General features: G+C 40.0%; 1 protein-coding gene across 1 annotated transcript; it reads left to right on the top strand.

The window, feature by feature from the left end:
- Positions 1-872: 872 nt before the first annotated feature.
- IL20RA (interleukin 20 receptor subunit alpha) lies at positions 873-8,067 on the top strand. Its single transcript, XM_010223360.2, has 6 exons — positions 873-1,016; positions 2,763-2,941; positions 3,607-3,782; positions 5,273-5,417; positions 5,980-6,119; positions 7,123-8,067. The coding sequence occupies exons 1-6, from the start codon at positions 943-945 to the stop codon at positions 8,062-8,064; spliced, it is 1,656 nt and encodes a 551-aa protein (XP_010221662.2). The 5' UTR covers positions 873-942; the 3' UTR covers positions 8,065-8,067.
- Positions 8,068-16,152: the final 8,085 nt, after the last annotated feature.

Below are 16,152 nucleotides of genomic sequence, written 5' to 3'. Positions count from 1 at the left end.
TTTTTCACAGCAGTGCCAGTTTCAGAACTGACTATTGAAACTACTAATCGCTGCCAATTCTCATCATCTTCATGGCAGGAGGTGCTTGGGATGGAGTAGAGAACTTGCAAATTGGGATTATGCCCCTGGGCCCAAGGGCCTCCATTATGCAAGCCATTTAGCCACGTGAACGTCTGCATTTAATTTATAATATTAAATGTGTGGATTAATGACAGATGTAACTGGCTTCTTAGACCCCAGACGTGTTTGCAACCTTTTTCAAAGGTTGGTGCATTAAGCAGTAATTTCAGTGAGTGACATATGAGTAGGTATTCAATTGTGCCTTTCTGGAAAATAAATTTAGACAATGAGTTATCTTAGGGTTATTGTGAATCATCTGGCCAGATTTGTCAATGTGAAATTTTACCTCTGATTATAGAGCTGCGCTTGAACTAGGCTCCATGTGTCTTTTTAAACATTTAAACATTTAATGTACAGTAATGAGCACTCAAATACAGAAAGAATTCTAGGGAAGCATCAAGAATGTTATACGCATTTGAGTCTTCAGTTGTGCAGATAATCAGTTATTTTGATTTTTTCTAATGTTTTTCTTATTTTTATTTTCTTATTTTTTAATGTTTTTCTTATTTTTAGACTGAACTTACCTAGTTTTAGCTTTAGATAGTTCTATGCCAATGTCATATAGAAAAGCTGTTTTGCAAGAGACAAAAAACTCTTAGGACTGAACTAGCTAGGGATAGGGACATTGTTTTGAATTAACTGAATTTCTGAGGGGGACGCAGCATTTAGTATTTTATTGCATGTTTAAAAATATTTTTCCTTACATGGAAGCATATGTATTTGCTGATTCTTAGTGTATATCACTCTTTTGTTTTTCCTTTTCCAGGAGAATTGTATTGCTCCTTGCCCAACCCTAGGAATGTCCATTTTGAATCTATAAACATGAAGAATGTCCTACACTGGTCAGCACCAGATGGCACAGGAGATGGAGTGCTCTACAAGGTGAAGTATTCAGTGTAAGTTGGCTTGTTGGTTTTATTCCTCACTCATTTTAGGTTTTTAAAATAAGATTTTTTTTAATGCAAGATATGGCTGTTAAAAAGTACAAGAAGGAAAACTAAAACGTGGATTAGAAGATTTAAGGATTGTGCTGTAGATTGGCATCACAGTTGCCTTTTAGACACATTTGAATGAATCTAGGAATTGAATATTTAATGGAATATAAACAGCACTCAGTGTTTCACTGGTCTTTTCTATCAGACTCAGCACACACTGGTCTCCTCTGATCTCACAGATTCCTGCAGTTTGGGAGTAAATCCATTGAAGTTCTCAACTGTGGTAAAAAGCAAAGCAAAGCGATTAGAATCAGGACCTTATATTTGACAAGGTTGCACATAATGGTTGTTAGCATGTCAAGGAATCAATTGGGACCAGAATCCATTTCCTTTATTCATACTAAGCTACTAGAGAACTTGGTTGTTCTGCAGGACAGTACATTGAATTTAGCTTACTAAAAGGCGTAGTGCTGTTGTTATCAAGGATCTAATATCCTCAGTCTTATTCTCTGCTATATACCCTTCCCTGAGTCTAGTAGTTCTTTCATGACATGAAAACCAAGTTAAATTTCTGGAAGCTTCTTGTAACTTGTACTGGTTATGGGAAAAAAAATGCAAGGAGTTCTTTTTACAAGCAAAGATTGCGCCCTTTTTTGCTGTCCTTACTGACAGAGGAGTGATGTATTTCACCTTCCTAAAAAGGAAGTAATTGCTCAATAATAGAAGAATCAAGAATAACTGGGCAGAAGGTAAAATACTCAAAGAGAGTTGGCTACACTGCCTCTTCAGGGTCAGCCGATCACAAGATTGTGTAGTCATAGTTACAGCCATCTTTCATCTTTTTATATTCATATGACTTCTTGCCTAGAAGAGCAAGGCCTGGAGCTAGGTGGAAAATGCTAGTGAGTGATATTATCCTGGAAAAACATAGAAGCTTCCTTTTAATTAGCAGCCAAATGGGAATGCTTTTCAGCAAAATATGAATTTGAGCTCCTGAGCTCAATATGAACAGGAGCTCCTGAGCAAAACCAGGCAGGAATTTTTCAACAAAATTTTCAATTCTTCTAGCAAAATATAAAAATTTGTCAGTAGAGAAGCACTGTAGATACCATGTGTATGCCTGTGCTCCAGCACTTCAAAGGGTTTTGAACTTTACTGCATCTCAGATGGATTCTTTGTTTTGAGCAAAGAGGGAAGTAATGGACAGCCTAAAAGTTACAGACTAGTGGTCTCCTATACAGGTATTTGGAGACTCCTGAGCATTTGTTTTCACATACCATTGTTGGCCATTTTGGCTAGTCAGTTCTTGATATTAGACTTCATATAAATAGTCACCTGGGATAGAATGATAGCCAATAGACTGAACTCTCTTCTCTTTATAGTGTTTAGACTTAAAGGTGTGGAAACTATGCAGCCATCTCTGATCTGTGCAGGCAAAACACTGGTATCTCTAGCATTTCAGTTAGTTCTTTATTGCCTCTTCTGGAGAAGTTTTATTGTGATTTTTATTTATTTTTAAAAAATGGGTAAATCTTGTGTTTTATTTTTTCCTCAGCTGGAGTTGGTAATTCCTTGAAATTGCACATTTTTGCAGAGCAGGCAAACTATTTTCTCAGCTCTAGTATCAATTCCTGTGTGTATGTTACTAGATGACTAATACCACGGCGATGGTTTTTGTACAACTCCTTTTTTTTTTTTTTGACATAGATACGGTGTTGGCAAATGGGTAAGAAAATCAGAATGCAAGAATATCAGCAGAACATGGTGTGACCTCTCCAGTGAAACAGCTGACTATGAAGAACAATACTACGCGAGTGTTAAAGCCTTCCTACACGGGATGTGCTCCGAGTGGATGGAGACTCCCCGATTCAGCCCTCTCACAGAGAGTAAGGAAAGCTAATCACAAAGGCAGATGTTGATAATCTGGATTAGTACCGCGTTCCTAGTGTGCATGTGTGTAAATAGCATATGCTGTTTTGATTTTAGTGACAGCGTAGAATTTTTTTACTCTTATTTGAGGTTTGTGTTGCTGGCAACAGTAGTTGAAATAATCTTATGAGAATTTGAATATATATATTAAATTAATATATTTGAAAGGCCTTCTGTATATTGTATATGTTTTGTGTTTTGATAAGCCTTCAATCAAAAAAGAAAAAATACCTATGGATAAAGAATTTTTTTAGAAGAGTATATTAAACCAAGCAGTAATCATACTCTATAGCACAATATCTTTCAGCTGTGCCACATAATCCAGGAGCACTCTGGTAATTTAGCTTATTTTAGCAAATGGAGTTGCAAGGTTTTATATTCTGTTAAGTCATAGGAATTTCTAGCAAAATTCCAAGTCAGAGTTCACGTTGTCAGTGAGAAACTTTTATTAGGTATCTGGAAATATTTTTTTACTAAAATAAATTAATTGTACTACTAAGTACTACTTGGACTCCCCAAAATACTACAAAAAGGTAACGTCAATCACTTTAAGAAACTTCATAGTAAAATTAATGCGACTCTACTGCATGAAATGGCTTTATATAAATGCTTGTTTTTCCAGCTAAAATTGATCCACCCATGGTAAGCGTATCTTCTACAGAGAAATCTATTTCAATCATTCTGACAGCTCCAGAGAAATGGAAGGGAAGTCCTGAGGAAGAATCCGTATCTCTGGCTCAGGTATATCCTGGCCTGCAATACAATGTGTCCGTCCTCAAAAAAAAAACAAAGAAACGGGTAAGCTTTGAAAAGGCTATAGAACTGTACCTGTTAAATCTGTCTTCTGCCTTTATTGGAATGTGTTTTGTCCACAATAGAAATAACTGAAATAAGATTCATAGGATGGTAGGAATTGTAGGATCATTCAGGTTGGAAGCGAGACCTCGGGTTGTCTCTACTCCAGTTCCTGCTCCAAGCAGGGTCAGCCCTGAGCTGAGACCAGCTTGCTCAAGGTCCAGTCAGGTCTTCAAAACCTCCAAGCAGGGAGGCTGCGCAATCTGCTTCACTTCTTTTCCTCTATGGGGACAGTCAAGTGTTTCCTTGCATCCAGTCTGGTCTTCCTATTTCAGCCTGTGCCCCTTGTTTCTCATGCTTCTGCTGTTCAGCACTGTGAAGAGCCTGACCCTGTTTTTGATGACTTGGGGGTCCTAGGTAGGTCCAGGGGGCTGCTATGAGGTCCCCCTCACAGCCTTTTCTTCTCCAGTCTGAACAAGCCCAAACCTCTCAGCTTCCTTTCACTGGACAAGTGCTCTAGCCCCTGGCTGTTTTGATGATCCTTTGCTAAACCCTCTGTGGTTTGTCCATGACCACCTCTACTGGGGAGCCCAAACTGGATGGGGTACACACTAGATGTGATCTAGTGAGTGCTAAATAAAGCAGGTTAATACCTTATCTGCTGGCTGTTCTGTTAATCCAGCCCAGATGCTGTTGCTGCCAGGGCATGGCTGCCTTAGTGCAGTGTGGGCCTGCCCCCAGGCCTTCAGCTGAGCTGCTCCCCTGCCGATCAGGCTGCGTGTAGAACTTGCAGGACATGGCTACCAACTGCATCTTTTACCACCACACCTGAATGTCTTCATTCATCTGTCCTTCCAAATTTACCTTCTGTATCAGGGACTAGTTTCCAGCATAAAAGTTGCAGATGAGGAAGAATTCAGTGATCAGATGCAAGAACATTCTTTTATCCCTGTCCTCTGGACACTTTTTCTGAACTTACAAGAAACAGAATATTCACATCAAAAAGGTCTCATCAAAGGAGATATTTAATTCCCTAGATTAGTAATTAGAAGTGTACAAAGGTGGTCTATTTATTTATTATTAAGATGCTTGACATAGAACAATTACCTGGAACTCAAAGGTCTGTACAGCTATCGCCATTATCCTAAGGTCCTTAGCAGTGCCTTCTCTTGGTAATGATTTATCTTTATTACATCTGCATGAGTATGTAGGCTAGTGATAGCCCATGATTCTCTTTCATAGAACACATAAAATTATCTAGTAGTGGTAGCGGAATTATTGAATGGAAAATAAAATATTGAAAGAGGATGTGACCTAATAAATCACTTGAGTTTTGATTGCTTTCAGGAAAAAAAAAATGCAGCTGGCAGTTCTTGCCATACCCTTGCATTTTCCAGGAAAAAAAGTGCTTGTGAAATACTTTGTATATAAAAATTCTTTATTTTTCTGTGAAGTGAGATATTAAAAGGATGAATCTCTCCTGTGCCTTCTAGTGGTGGTTCTCTGTCAGCAACAACACCTTGGTTGTGCCCTGGTTAGAACCTGGAACAGTTTATTGTGTCAGTGCGCAGATACACGTCACTACGCCGCTTTTAAGCAGCGGGTTTTCCAAGGAGCATTGCATTGCGACTCTGAAAGGTATGTGTGGGCTGGCAGATTATGGAAATAAGATCCAAGTTTGAAAATGTCATGGTCACTGAGGTTGGAAGTTCTTAATGTATCCATTTGGAGGCTGAAAAACTCATGTGGTGTATGTGGTTTTCTCCACACTCTGCAATTGTATTGATGAAAAACAAATCCTTCACTTAAAAAAAATTCTTCTACTTAGCAGGCGGTCACTATGGCAGTACCTGTGAAGAGAAAGATCTGGCTTCTTTAAGTCTTCGTGAATGGAGATTTTTTTTTTTCTCAAGAAGAGGTTTAGGAGTGACAGAGTTGGATCATTTGGAGGGGGGAGAAGTAAGGAAGAAGAGGTTCTGAGAGAGGGAGTAGTGCTTCTTCTTAGAATTACAGTATAAAAATTAGTCTTCTAGCTCAAATGTCAACATTTTAATTGTCTGCAGATTCCTTGCTTAATGTCTAAAACATTTGCATACCATAGCTAAAAAGCAGTGTACTGAATGTATGTAATACTATGTGAATTATCCATTAATGTAGCAACTTCTTAACATATTAAATTAAAACTTCTTTTTTTTAACAGATAAAACAGCAGATCAGATTATAACAAACCTATTTGGATATGTTCTGCCTATCATTCTGGTTGTCCTTTTTATTTCCATGGCATGCTATTATGTGTACAGGTATATTCATGTCAGCAAACAGAAACATCCAACAAACCTGGTAAGTGTCCTGCACTGCTGCAGATGTTGCCAAGCTTGGCATGTGCAGTAGAGCTCTGAGTCAGCTGGAAGGAAACCACAGATAGCACAAAGGTTGAACATTGTGAACAAAGAAATAAGCGTCACCTGAGAGATGCTAAATACAAGAAAAAAATAAACCTGATATTTCAATGATTGTCACTTTTCCTAAGTGGCAAACTATTTCACATGACTAGCTCCTGTGGCCAAGGGGAAGTGAAATAAGTAAGTTGTTCTGGTCCAGTGCAAGCATTTCAGGCTGCTTAGTATATAGATTTGTGGTCTTAATTCTTCATTCAAGCTTCAAAATAGCTTCAAGTGCCACTTCTGGTATTTTAGTAACTGCTCGTACAATATTTATTTCTGTCAGAAATACTGTTAATTTCAGGGAGATTCCTTTTGTTTAACTAGGTAGGTGATTTATCCCAGAGTCACAAATCCCAGCCTGGGGCAGAATCCATAATGCAGGCTCCATACAATGCATTTTAACCTTAATGTATAGCTTTCTCCTTTGAAAGGAAATCTGCTTTATTCAATCCTATGCAAACTATACTTTAACATGGTAGCTGATTCTGTGCTTGTGGGATGTGGTTTCAACTACACTTCCTCTTCGCTGGTTAAATAGAGTGGAATAGATGCTGTCATCTGTGACCCAAGGGCAACTGGCATGTTTTCTTTGAAGTCACTTGAGTTTGTGCTAGGCAGATTGAGACAAAGTTGTTCTAACTATTATTTTGGTAAGATGAGAAAATGGAAATTAGAACTGGTCATAATATGTTTTTACTTACTATAGAATTAAAAAAAAAAAAAAAGTGGAGCACATTGACAATCCTGGAGGTACATATGTGGAACTTTCTTTTCCCCTAAATTGAAATACTGACTTAAAAAGATATGACCCAGCCTTATAGTTTAAAAACAGATAACAGTATGAGAAGCAGCAAGATTTTCTTATGTTTTCGTCAAATTGAAATATTCTTGCTTTCCAGGTATGGCACTATACTGATAAATGCAAGGAAAGCGTTTTTATACCTTGTGAAAAAATTGTGATCAACCTTATCACTATTAATGTGGATGAGTACAAGACATCTCAGGAATCCATTCATCTGTCAGAAAGGAAAAGTCCCCGTTATTATACCATTTACAATGACACTGAAGGGAAGGATTTGTCTCCAAAAGAAGTGCTGGAAACAAAACAGTTGCTCAGTATTTCACAAGAAGTGGATATTTTCTCAAAAGGGGACCAAACTAGGAACTGGTCACTTTATGGCCAGGCTGGGCCTAAGAATACTATGGGCCAAAAAAATGAAGGGAATATAGAGTATGAACTTGATGTAAGGGCTGAAGACTTCCCTCCTTGTCAGAAACTGATGGAACTCTGTTTGAAAGAGAAGACTTCTGCCCCTAGGGAGCTGCTGGGTGAGGCACGTGTGGCGTGGGCCTTGGGAGATAGTGAGGCAGGGCAGCCGTACTGCCCACAGCTGGAGGTGGTGACAGCAGATCCTTGTTTGGGACAGAAACTACAGGAACTGGGTTTGAAGATGGCTCCTGCAGCAGACAAATTGCTGAATGAGGCATGTATCAATTTGGTGGACTTGGATACTGAAAAATCTGGGCAGACATCCTGTCCTCTAGAAACAATAGCACCAAGCCTCCAGCATCCATCTGCATCAGAAGACCCAGAGAAGGAGAATGAACAGACCATAGTCGTAGACTGGGATCCTCACACTGGAAGACTGTACATTCCTACTTTGTCCAGTATTGAAAATGAGGCATGTGAAGCTGTATTTCAGTGTGATGCTCCTGACAAAGAGGGAATTTTGTCCAGACTGTATAAGAAACAGGTAACTGATGAAACATCCGAGGACCAAGAAATGTGCCTTCTGCGATTCAAGGAACAATGGGAACTGCATGTAAAAATGGAAGACTGAACAGTAGTTTTCTAAAATGTTATGACATGCAAAATCTTGTTGCACTGTCAGAATGATGGACTCCGCTGAGGAAATGCATCTTAATGTATTGAAAATTGCAAAAGTGTCACGCTGATAGGAATAGTCAAGAGCTTGTGGTACAGCTTCTTCACCTTGCTCTCCACTCACCCTTATGCCCTCCTACCCTACACACTCTGTCCTGATGTTATCTTACAGCATTCTGTCAGGTATCAGTTAAACAACTTCTTCAAGATACAGTATTTATAACAATTTTTAGCCATCATATAAATGATTCCAACTCCCATCAAAAGTTTCCCAGGTAAAATACACTGGTTAAGAAATTATCTTAAAAATGTATGCATATATTTTTACAGGAAAAGTCTTTTAGAATTTTCATAGTGTAACTCTTACCGAAGTAAGGTACTTGTGTTTGAAAAGTTATTTTTAGAGGAAAAAAAAAACACACACTTTTTCTCTTTGGTCACATAATAAAGCAATAAAGCCAGGTTTGGAACAGGAGAGAACACAGAGTATCTTCTGTGCCAGAGCTTCTTACAGTCATGGAACTTTTCATGGAGGTGTCTGTTGTTTTAACCTATGTTGACATAATGTAGTCCTTTCTAGGTCTCACTCCTGGTATTTGTAATGGTTAAAGCTGACTTTTGCAGAAGATAACACACGCCATTTTCATTTTGTTGAATAAACATTCTTTTACTTAATGAATTTTTCATTTATTGCTCTGTGCAGATTCCTTGCTGGGGTGCCTTCTGTCTCCAGTGCCATAGGAGTAAGGAAAGTAAGAGTTACTTGTGTTTTAAACTGAGGGGAAAAGTGGCATGGAGGCATTCAGTGATTAAAGCTCCCCTCTGAAAGCTCACTAGTTGGAATATGTCCCACTCAAACCTAGATATTAGCAATATGGCATTTCACGTGAGATAACCCATGTCCTATTAGTGCTTCTTTCTCTCCATCAACATTGAAGAAGGCTATCATGACTAACTCTGATCAGATGGAGAACTCGTGGAATGACTAAGGTTGGAAGGGGCCTTTAGGGATCTAGTCCAACTTCCCTGCACAAACAGGGTTCCCTAGAGCACATTTTACAGGATTGTGTTCAGATTTGTTTTGAATACCTCCAGAGAAGGAAACTCCACGTCCTCTTTGGGCAGCCTCATTAAGTTCTCTGTAACCCTGACAGTCAAGTTTTTCTTCAACTTCAGATGGAACTTTTCGTGTTTCAGTTTGTGCCCATTGCCTCTCACACGATCACTTGTCACTACCGAAAATAGTCTGGCCCTGTTCTCTTTGCACCTTTCCTTAAGATGTTTGTACACAGCAATGAGATCCCCTGGCAGTCTTCTGTAGGGTGAACAGGCCCAGCTTTCTTATCCTCTCCTTATACGAGAGATGTTCAAATCCCTTAATCATCTTTGTAGCTCTATGTTGGACTCTCTTGAGTAGCTCCACATCCCTCTTGTACTGAGGAGCCCAGAACTGCACACAATACTCCAGGTGTGGCCTCACCAGCGTTGAGGAGAGGGGAGGATCTCCTCCCTCGGCCTGCTGGCAACGCTCCTCCTGATGCTGGGATACCTGTAGCCCCAAGGGCACCTTGCTGGCTCATGGTCAGCTTGTTGTCCAACAAGACATCCTTCTCTGCAGAGCTGCTCTCCAGCAGGTCAGCCCCCAGCCTGTACAGGTGCCTGAGGTTCTTCCTCCCCAGCTGCAGGACCCTGCACTTGCCTTGGTTGAACCTCATGAGGTTCTCTCTGCCCATCTCTCCAGCCTGTCCAGGTCCCTCTGAACAGCAGCACAGCCCTCTAGTGTATGTCACAGCTCCCAGAAATTCTGCGCTAGAGAGACCTCCGTTACTTTTGGCACATCGCTCCTGCCATGACATCACACCTGCCACGAATGACCCAGAACATTTACCTGTGTTCTCTTTTCTTACCTGCTGTCCTTATCTTTCTTACCAGGGCATTCAGTACAAGTTCCTGGTTTCCACAAGTCCTGTGATACTTATTTAAAACAGTAAAATTATGGGATATTCTAGAAAATATTAAGGCAAGTAACATTTTTTCTTTCAAAACATAATTGTCACTTTTCTACTTCATGCACTTAATGGACTTTTTTCCTTTTTTTTAGCACAAAAAACCACAGTAATATTTTGTTTTTGAAGAGAAGAAAAAAAAACTTTCTGTGCTATCTTTACCAATATCTTTTCTCTCAGGTAGTGCTTTTGATGCATAGTCTTGACATTTTCTGTGGCTATTCATTCTCTGAAATACTTTACTCATAATCATAAACTTTTAAACCAGAAATGACAGTCAAATGTTTCATTGCTGGCAACTCCTTATCTGATGGAAAAATGTTCACATTTTTCTTTTTATAAAGATACAGATGTTGTAACCATGTTACAGCTAAATGCCTACATCAATGCATGTGTGCATCAGACAGTTTAGGAGGTTGGAGAGGGTCTCGCGAGCAGATGTGAACATGACATAATTACTCTGATTATAGACTGACCTCACTCAGGCCATTCAAAGCCATTCCCAACATTTCCTAATGGAAGGGGCTGAAGCACAGATCTTACAAGGAGCAAGGAGCAAATGAGGGAGCTGGGATTATTTAGTGTGGACAAGAGGACACTCAGGGGACACCTTATCGCTCTCTACAACTACCTGAAAGGAGGTTGTATTGAGGCGGGGGGCAATCTCCAGAATAACGGCCAATAGGACAAGAGGAAACGGCCTCAAATTGGACCAAGGGAGGTTTAGGTTAGATATGAGGAAGAATTTCTACATGGAAAGAGTGGTGAAGCATTGGAACAGGCTGCCCAGGGAAGTGGTGGAGTCACCATCCCTGCCAGTGTCCAGGAAACGTGTAGATGAAGCACCTAGAGATATGGTTTAGCAGGGCTGGTGTTGAAGGGCTTATGGTTGGACACGATGATCTTGAAGGTCTTTTCCAATCATAATGATTTTATGATATGTATCATAATCAAGTCATTGCTTGAAAATACGAAATCTTGAAAAATCATAGCGCACGTCTTTCAATTCTTGTGTCATTATAATGGGCTTTCCTTAATCCCCCCATTTTAAAAAGCCTTTTCAGTTACAATTAAAATCGCATGGCTTTTATTTCCTCTCTTACACTCGAAGAGGTATTGCCTTCCTAGCTAACATTTTGTTTGATCAAAGTACAGGATATGGAGATTGTGGCAACCATCGGAGCTTTTCCAATGCTTCCAGTGATTTTCAGACCAACTTATTTCCCACAGAAATTTGCAGCACCTTCAACTTTGCTTCCTTTTAGACTGATTTTTAACTGAATTCAGAACTGGCAATATATTAAGCAAAGAGGTCCACTTCATAGTTATGAGAGACACTTTGAAGATGTTCTCAGGATACTCACAGCAAAGACACCGAAAAATTAAGCAAATTTAATTAATTCTTTTTAGAAACAAAATAAATTTTCAGGCTAGCTATTCAAAAGTTCTGGAAGTGATTTGTTAGAAAACAAAGTTGTATCAATTTCCATCAATATAATAGCAGTAAATTTCTGTGTCACATTTTAATAGCCCAAGATACTCATATTTTGCCTTAATTCTAATTACATTAATCAACTCAAACTCATCAGGTATGGTACTTCTCAGCAAGCCAAACAACCAGCAAGAAGAAAAATACTTACACATAAAATTTTAATTCTATTTACAAGTTTTCAGACAACATACAACTAGTAGCTATATGGAAGATCAAAGCAGTAAGAGAAATGTCATGTTTGAATCTTAGTCTTTATTGCATTTTATTAAACTGTGGTGAGCAACATTTAATTGTCTACATACAGCCAGAGGCAAGGTGATATATCTAGGCATAAAAACTAGAGATTGCACTCAAACATAAAGCTACTTGTAGCCCCAAAATCACTAATTTTGAAACTGATGTGAGAGATTAATAGTGCTAAATAGCAGTATGTTGAGAACAGAGGGATGTGTTTCTTGGCTATACAGGCAATGAAAATAGAACTTTACCTCTGCCTGCAGGACTGATGTGGTCACTGCTTGAAAGACATAATCACTTCTACAAAATGAGCAAAGCCATGAAGATAGATGAGAGGTAATGCTATAAAAGGTTAAGCCAATGCTCTTGAAAAAACAGGAAGCCTCGCTATCAAACAGAGATCTCGTAATGATGAAACTGATAGCTAGGTGTGGGCACACACCATTTTGGAAGAGAAACTATGATTTGTAAGTGTGGTTAGCTGCCTACAACTTAGAGTGATGGGGTTCTCAAAGGAGTGAATGACAGAGGCATCTGAGCACAGGATACCTGTGGCCTGACTTAAAGCAGCCCTAGAAAGATTACTGCTCAGCAAGAACATGTGAATGAAAAAGTCCCAATGAGGTGTGTGGAAACACAGCGTGCGCTGCGTGCGTGGTATCGGCATGGACGGCAGCCTGAGAACTGAGCCGGTGTGTGAAGTTAACCAGGGAGGAATCCATCAGAACTACATAATACAGCCATGCCTCAGCATCTACGACAGTCCAGTAATTTGCAACAGTACTGAGAGTGCAGCAGTCAGGAGAAGAGGTAGACCCTGCAAGAAGTAGCTAATACCATTAAACTGCTAGCACAGCTCTTCCTGTAGCTATTAAGGCCTCAGAAAATCTCTGAAAAGCACTCTGAGGGCCTGCAAAATTCACAGTATGAAAATGAGGTCCTAAGCAAGGAAATACTTAAAATTATGTCATCAGTCACATGTTTAACTTCTACGGATTTCAAACTAAATCTATATTTAAGCACTTTCCTGAAAGGGGATGAATTCCTGAATTTTTCCTGACAAAATCCATCAAGTTTATCAAGAGGATGTTAAGTCATGACATTTCTTAAGGCCTATGCTACCAATAAAGGCTTAATTAAACCAAATGATTGGTAGGTGAAAAGAAACTTAAAATAGAACTGTAGTTCTAACTTTTGACTTTTTTTTTTTAGAACAACTGACTATATAGAAAAGTTATGAATATTCTCCAGTGCCTGCAGATCTTTAAAATGGGCTGTCTTTCTTCAACATAATGCTAACAGACAGGCCAAGTTCATCCTGGAGGATGCTGAATGCTAGAATGATGCTGATATTCTATCAAGTCTTAAAAGTGATTAAACCATTTTTTTTTCTTTTGTCCCTCTCCTTAAATAAGAAATGTTGGTTCATATATACAGTAAAGCTTGAAAACAGTTCTTATTAACATCATTTTTAACACAACTGCAGGTTTCTGTCGGATGTGATTCAGTCTTGCAAGTTAAAGATGGAAAAATCATTCAGCTACCTTCAATTGTCCATTCACAGTATCAGTGTTTTGCAGAAAAGGAAGGCAGGTTTTGCTTTTTTGGTTTTGCATACAGGTTTCAAGCTTCATCAGCCCAGGATCATATAGCAGTAAGTGTGGGAAGTAATTTTCATGTTTTGTGTCAATTAGAAACCATAAAGATTTTGGTGATTTGTGCATGCAGTAATACTTACCTGTTTTCTTAATTTCTCACTCTTTTATTTTTTTCCTTTCTGAGACAAAAGTAAAAAAAAAAAAGAGAGAACAAAAAGACAAGATCTCAGTTTGTTAAAAACTCCAGAATCAATTTAGCTGACACAGATTTTCTTGGACAAGCTCAGGCTTTACAAAGACGCTCCTTAGCACCACACAGCTATGAAAACCTGGTGTAGGAAATAGAGAAAAAAAACTTGCTGAGACAAGGCACCATATTCCACTACCTCCTCTTCAGCTCCCAGCTTTTGTATCCATCCTGCTGGAGAAGCTTTGTTCTGCATTACTGTGATGTTTTTCTAGAGGCCACAGTCTAGAAACAGCTGCCCAGTTGCTCTCTGACCGCCCAGACTGTTTCCACTGTGACCACTTGCTGCTGCTCTTTGCAGCACTGTGAACTCTGCGGGGGCTTGAAACTCTCCAAAAGGTGAAATTCCTAATTCTGTATCACTCCCAAGACATCCTCCTAGATCTGACTCTGTCTGTGGCCTTACTTGTTTCCTCATCAAAGTTATGGGAAAGTAAGAGGGGTAACTATCTTGGCTTTGCAAGTGGTGAAGCCAGCATATGGAAAGACTAAAATGGCTTGAAACCCATCACGTCATAATGTGGGGAGCAAGGCAAGAGAGCCAAAATATAACCCCCTTCCCCAGACTTGCATTAAGCATTAGGGTCATAGTTTCTTTCACCAATGTGTTACCACAGTAAAGATTACTTCTGCGCTGTTGGAAATATGAGGGCTGCACACATACCTATTTTGGTTTGAATTAAAAACTGAAATTCTGAGGAAAATGTGAACCAACTGCGGAGTCCAGGCATGATAATGAAGGCAAGGTCAGCAAGGCCATGCTAGGACAACTGCCCTCTAGGGAAGGCAAGATTAGAAACCACAGCACGCAGCCATCCTGATGTGGCATCAGTCTCACCCGGGCTGGCTGGGGCAGCTCCGCGCTGCCCTCGCTGAGCACCGTGTCCCACCACCTCACCCATGCTGACTGATATCACCCTGTGCGTTTTGTTCTGCAGTGCCGTTTTCTTCCAACAAGAATGACAGACCTTTGGAATAGATAGTCTGCGAGGAGAAATCACTCCGTAAGAAATAACAATTAGAGTCTCTACAACGTAATTCAGAGAAGTGTTCAGTGCTCTCCCACTGGACTTAAAAACACAATGTGCTGTTTCCTCCTGAACTAATGCAAACATCCCAAACTAGTTGTCCATCTGAGCTGAATGTTTATCTTTTCCTTTGTGGCTAGGGAGACATTTTAACTCCTCCTTAAGCATTTACCCAGAGATTATATGGTTAAAAAGAAAACAAAATTATACAAATTGTGAGGAATCTTAGGTTGAACTGTTCCCTAATATGCAGGATAGATCTTGCATAGCTTGCATAGTGATAGAAACAAACGTTTATTATTTGCCCAGCACCATAAAGACATAAAACAAATTTGGTAGAGTAAACTTCAAAGAACTTTTACAATCGATCCAAACTTTTAACCTCCACAGTTTTAGCTATGGGAGAGCATGGGTAGCACGCTGCTGTTGCTCAGTGCTAGTCTCTTTCTTCTTCCCATATTCTTTGTTTCTGGACCTTGTATTTCAAAACTCCAGCCAAAAGACAGAGTGAGAGTAGGGCAAGGAGCTATCAGTCACAGTGGGTTACTGAGTATTGTTCAGCGATAACCAGCAAGTCTAATTCAGGCAGTGCGCTTGGTTGGGATAAAGACAGTGTGTTTGGTCAAGGAGCAATAGCAAATCGATAGCAGAAGCTACTTAGGGGTTGTTTTCTTTGCAGAATCAGAAGTTTAATCATGATGGAGATGAACAGCAAAGGCCTGTGCCTGCCTCAGCAAAATGGCAGGAGCTTTTCACCCTGTTTTTTGGCAAGGGCATCGTCTCACCCGGGAACAGGAGCGCCTGCATCCCAGTGCCAATCTACTGGCACGCTCACCATGCTGTAATGGGGGCCTGGGGCAAAGCACTCCAGATTCATTACACTTGGAAGATTAGCCCCTGTGTCAAGCTGTCAGTTGAACAATGTCCAGGAAGATTCCAAGCAAAGATACTTCTAGGGAACAGTAAGGACAAGGGCTCCTTTCCTTCGGTCGCTTGCTCTCTAAGGGAGACTTTGGCTATTGCAGCTGCTCTCGAAAGACTTGTGAACAGCCAGCAGCTCTGCTGAGCCCCTGCACAAGCACTGGAGCCAGCCATGAGCTCCCTCTTCTCCAGAGCAAGCCGAGGCTCAGCAGCAACCGACCCCAGGATCCTTAAAGCTCAAATGTGAGCGTGAACCTAGGGGAAAAGAAAGCTTTGAACATGTTCTTTCATACTCCAAACCACCTACTACATTCACCTATTGACATGTAGTTCACAGCCCTTTTGGAGTACCTTTCACCAGTAGTTAAGCACCTGTTTACTGGTAGTTGTGTCCTTCCCATATTTGCAACATCCTTAACTTCTTACACAGATATTACACAGCTGTGTATTCTTACACAGCGGCCACCAATATTTCATCACAATCTTTTGGAACGATTTTATTTTCAGTTTAAGAA

Source organism: Tinamus guttatus, unplaced genomic scaffold (genome assembly GCF_059628265.1).
Source record: "Tinamus guttatus ecotype Peru unplaced genomic scaffold, ASM5962826v1 Tinamus_guttatus_pri_ptg000336l, whole genome shotgun sequence".
In the NCBI taxonomy this organism is placed as follows: domain Eukaryota; kingdom Metazoa; phylum Chordata; class Aves; order Tinamiformes; family Tinamidae; genus Tinamus; species Tinamus guttatus.
The sequence above is the reverse complement of the archived record's forward strand: the minus strand, read 5'-3'. Positions and strand labels throughout refer to the sequence as shown.

Coding starts and splice junctions, on each gene's coding strand:
- IL20RA (XM_010223360.2), top strand. CDS start 943: ATGAAGAATGTCCTACACTGGTCAGCACCAGATGGCACAGGAGATGGA. Junction 3,783..5,272: donor AAAAAAAAACAAAGAAACGG/GTAAGCTTTGAA, acceptor TGTGCCTTCTAG/TGGTGGTTCTCTGTCAGCAA. Junction 6,120..7,122: donor AGAAACATCCAACAAACCTG/GTAAGTGTCCTG, acceptor CTTGCTTTCCAG/GTATGGCACTATACTGATAA.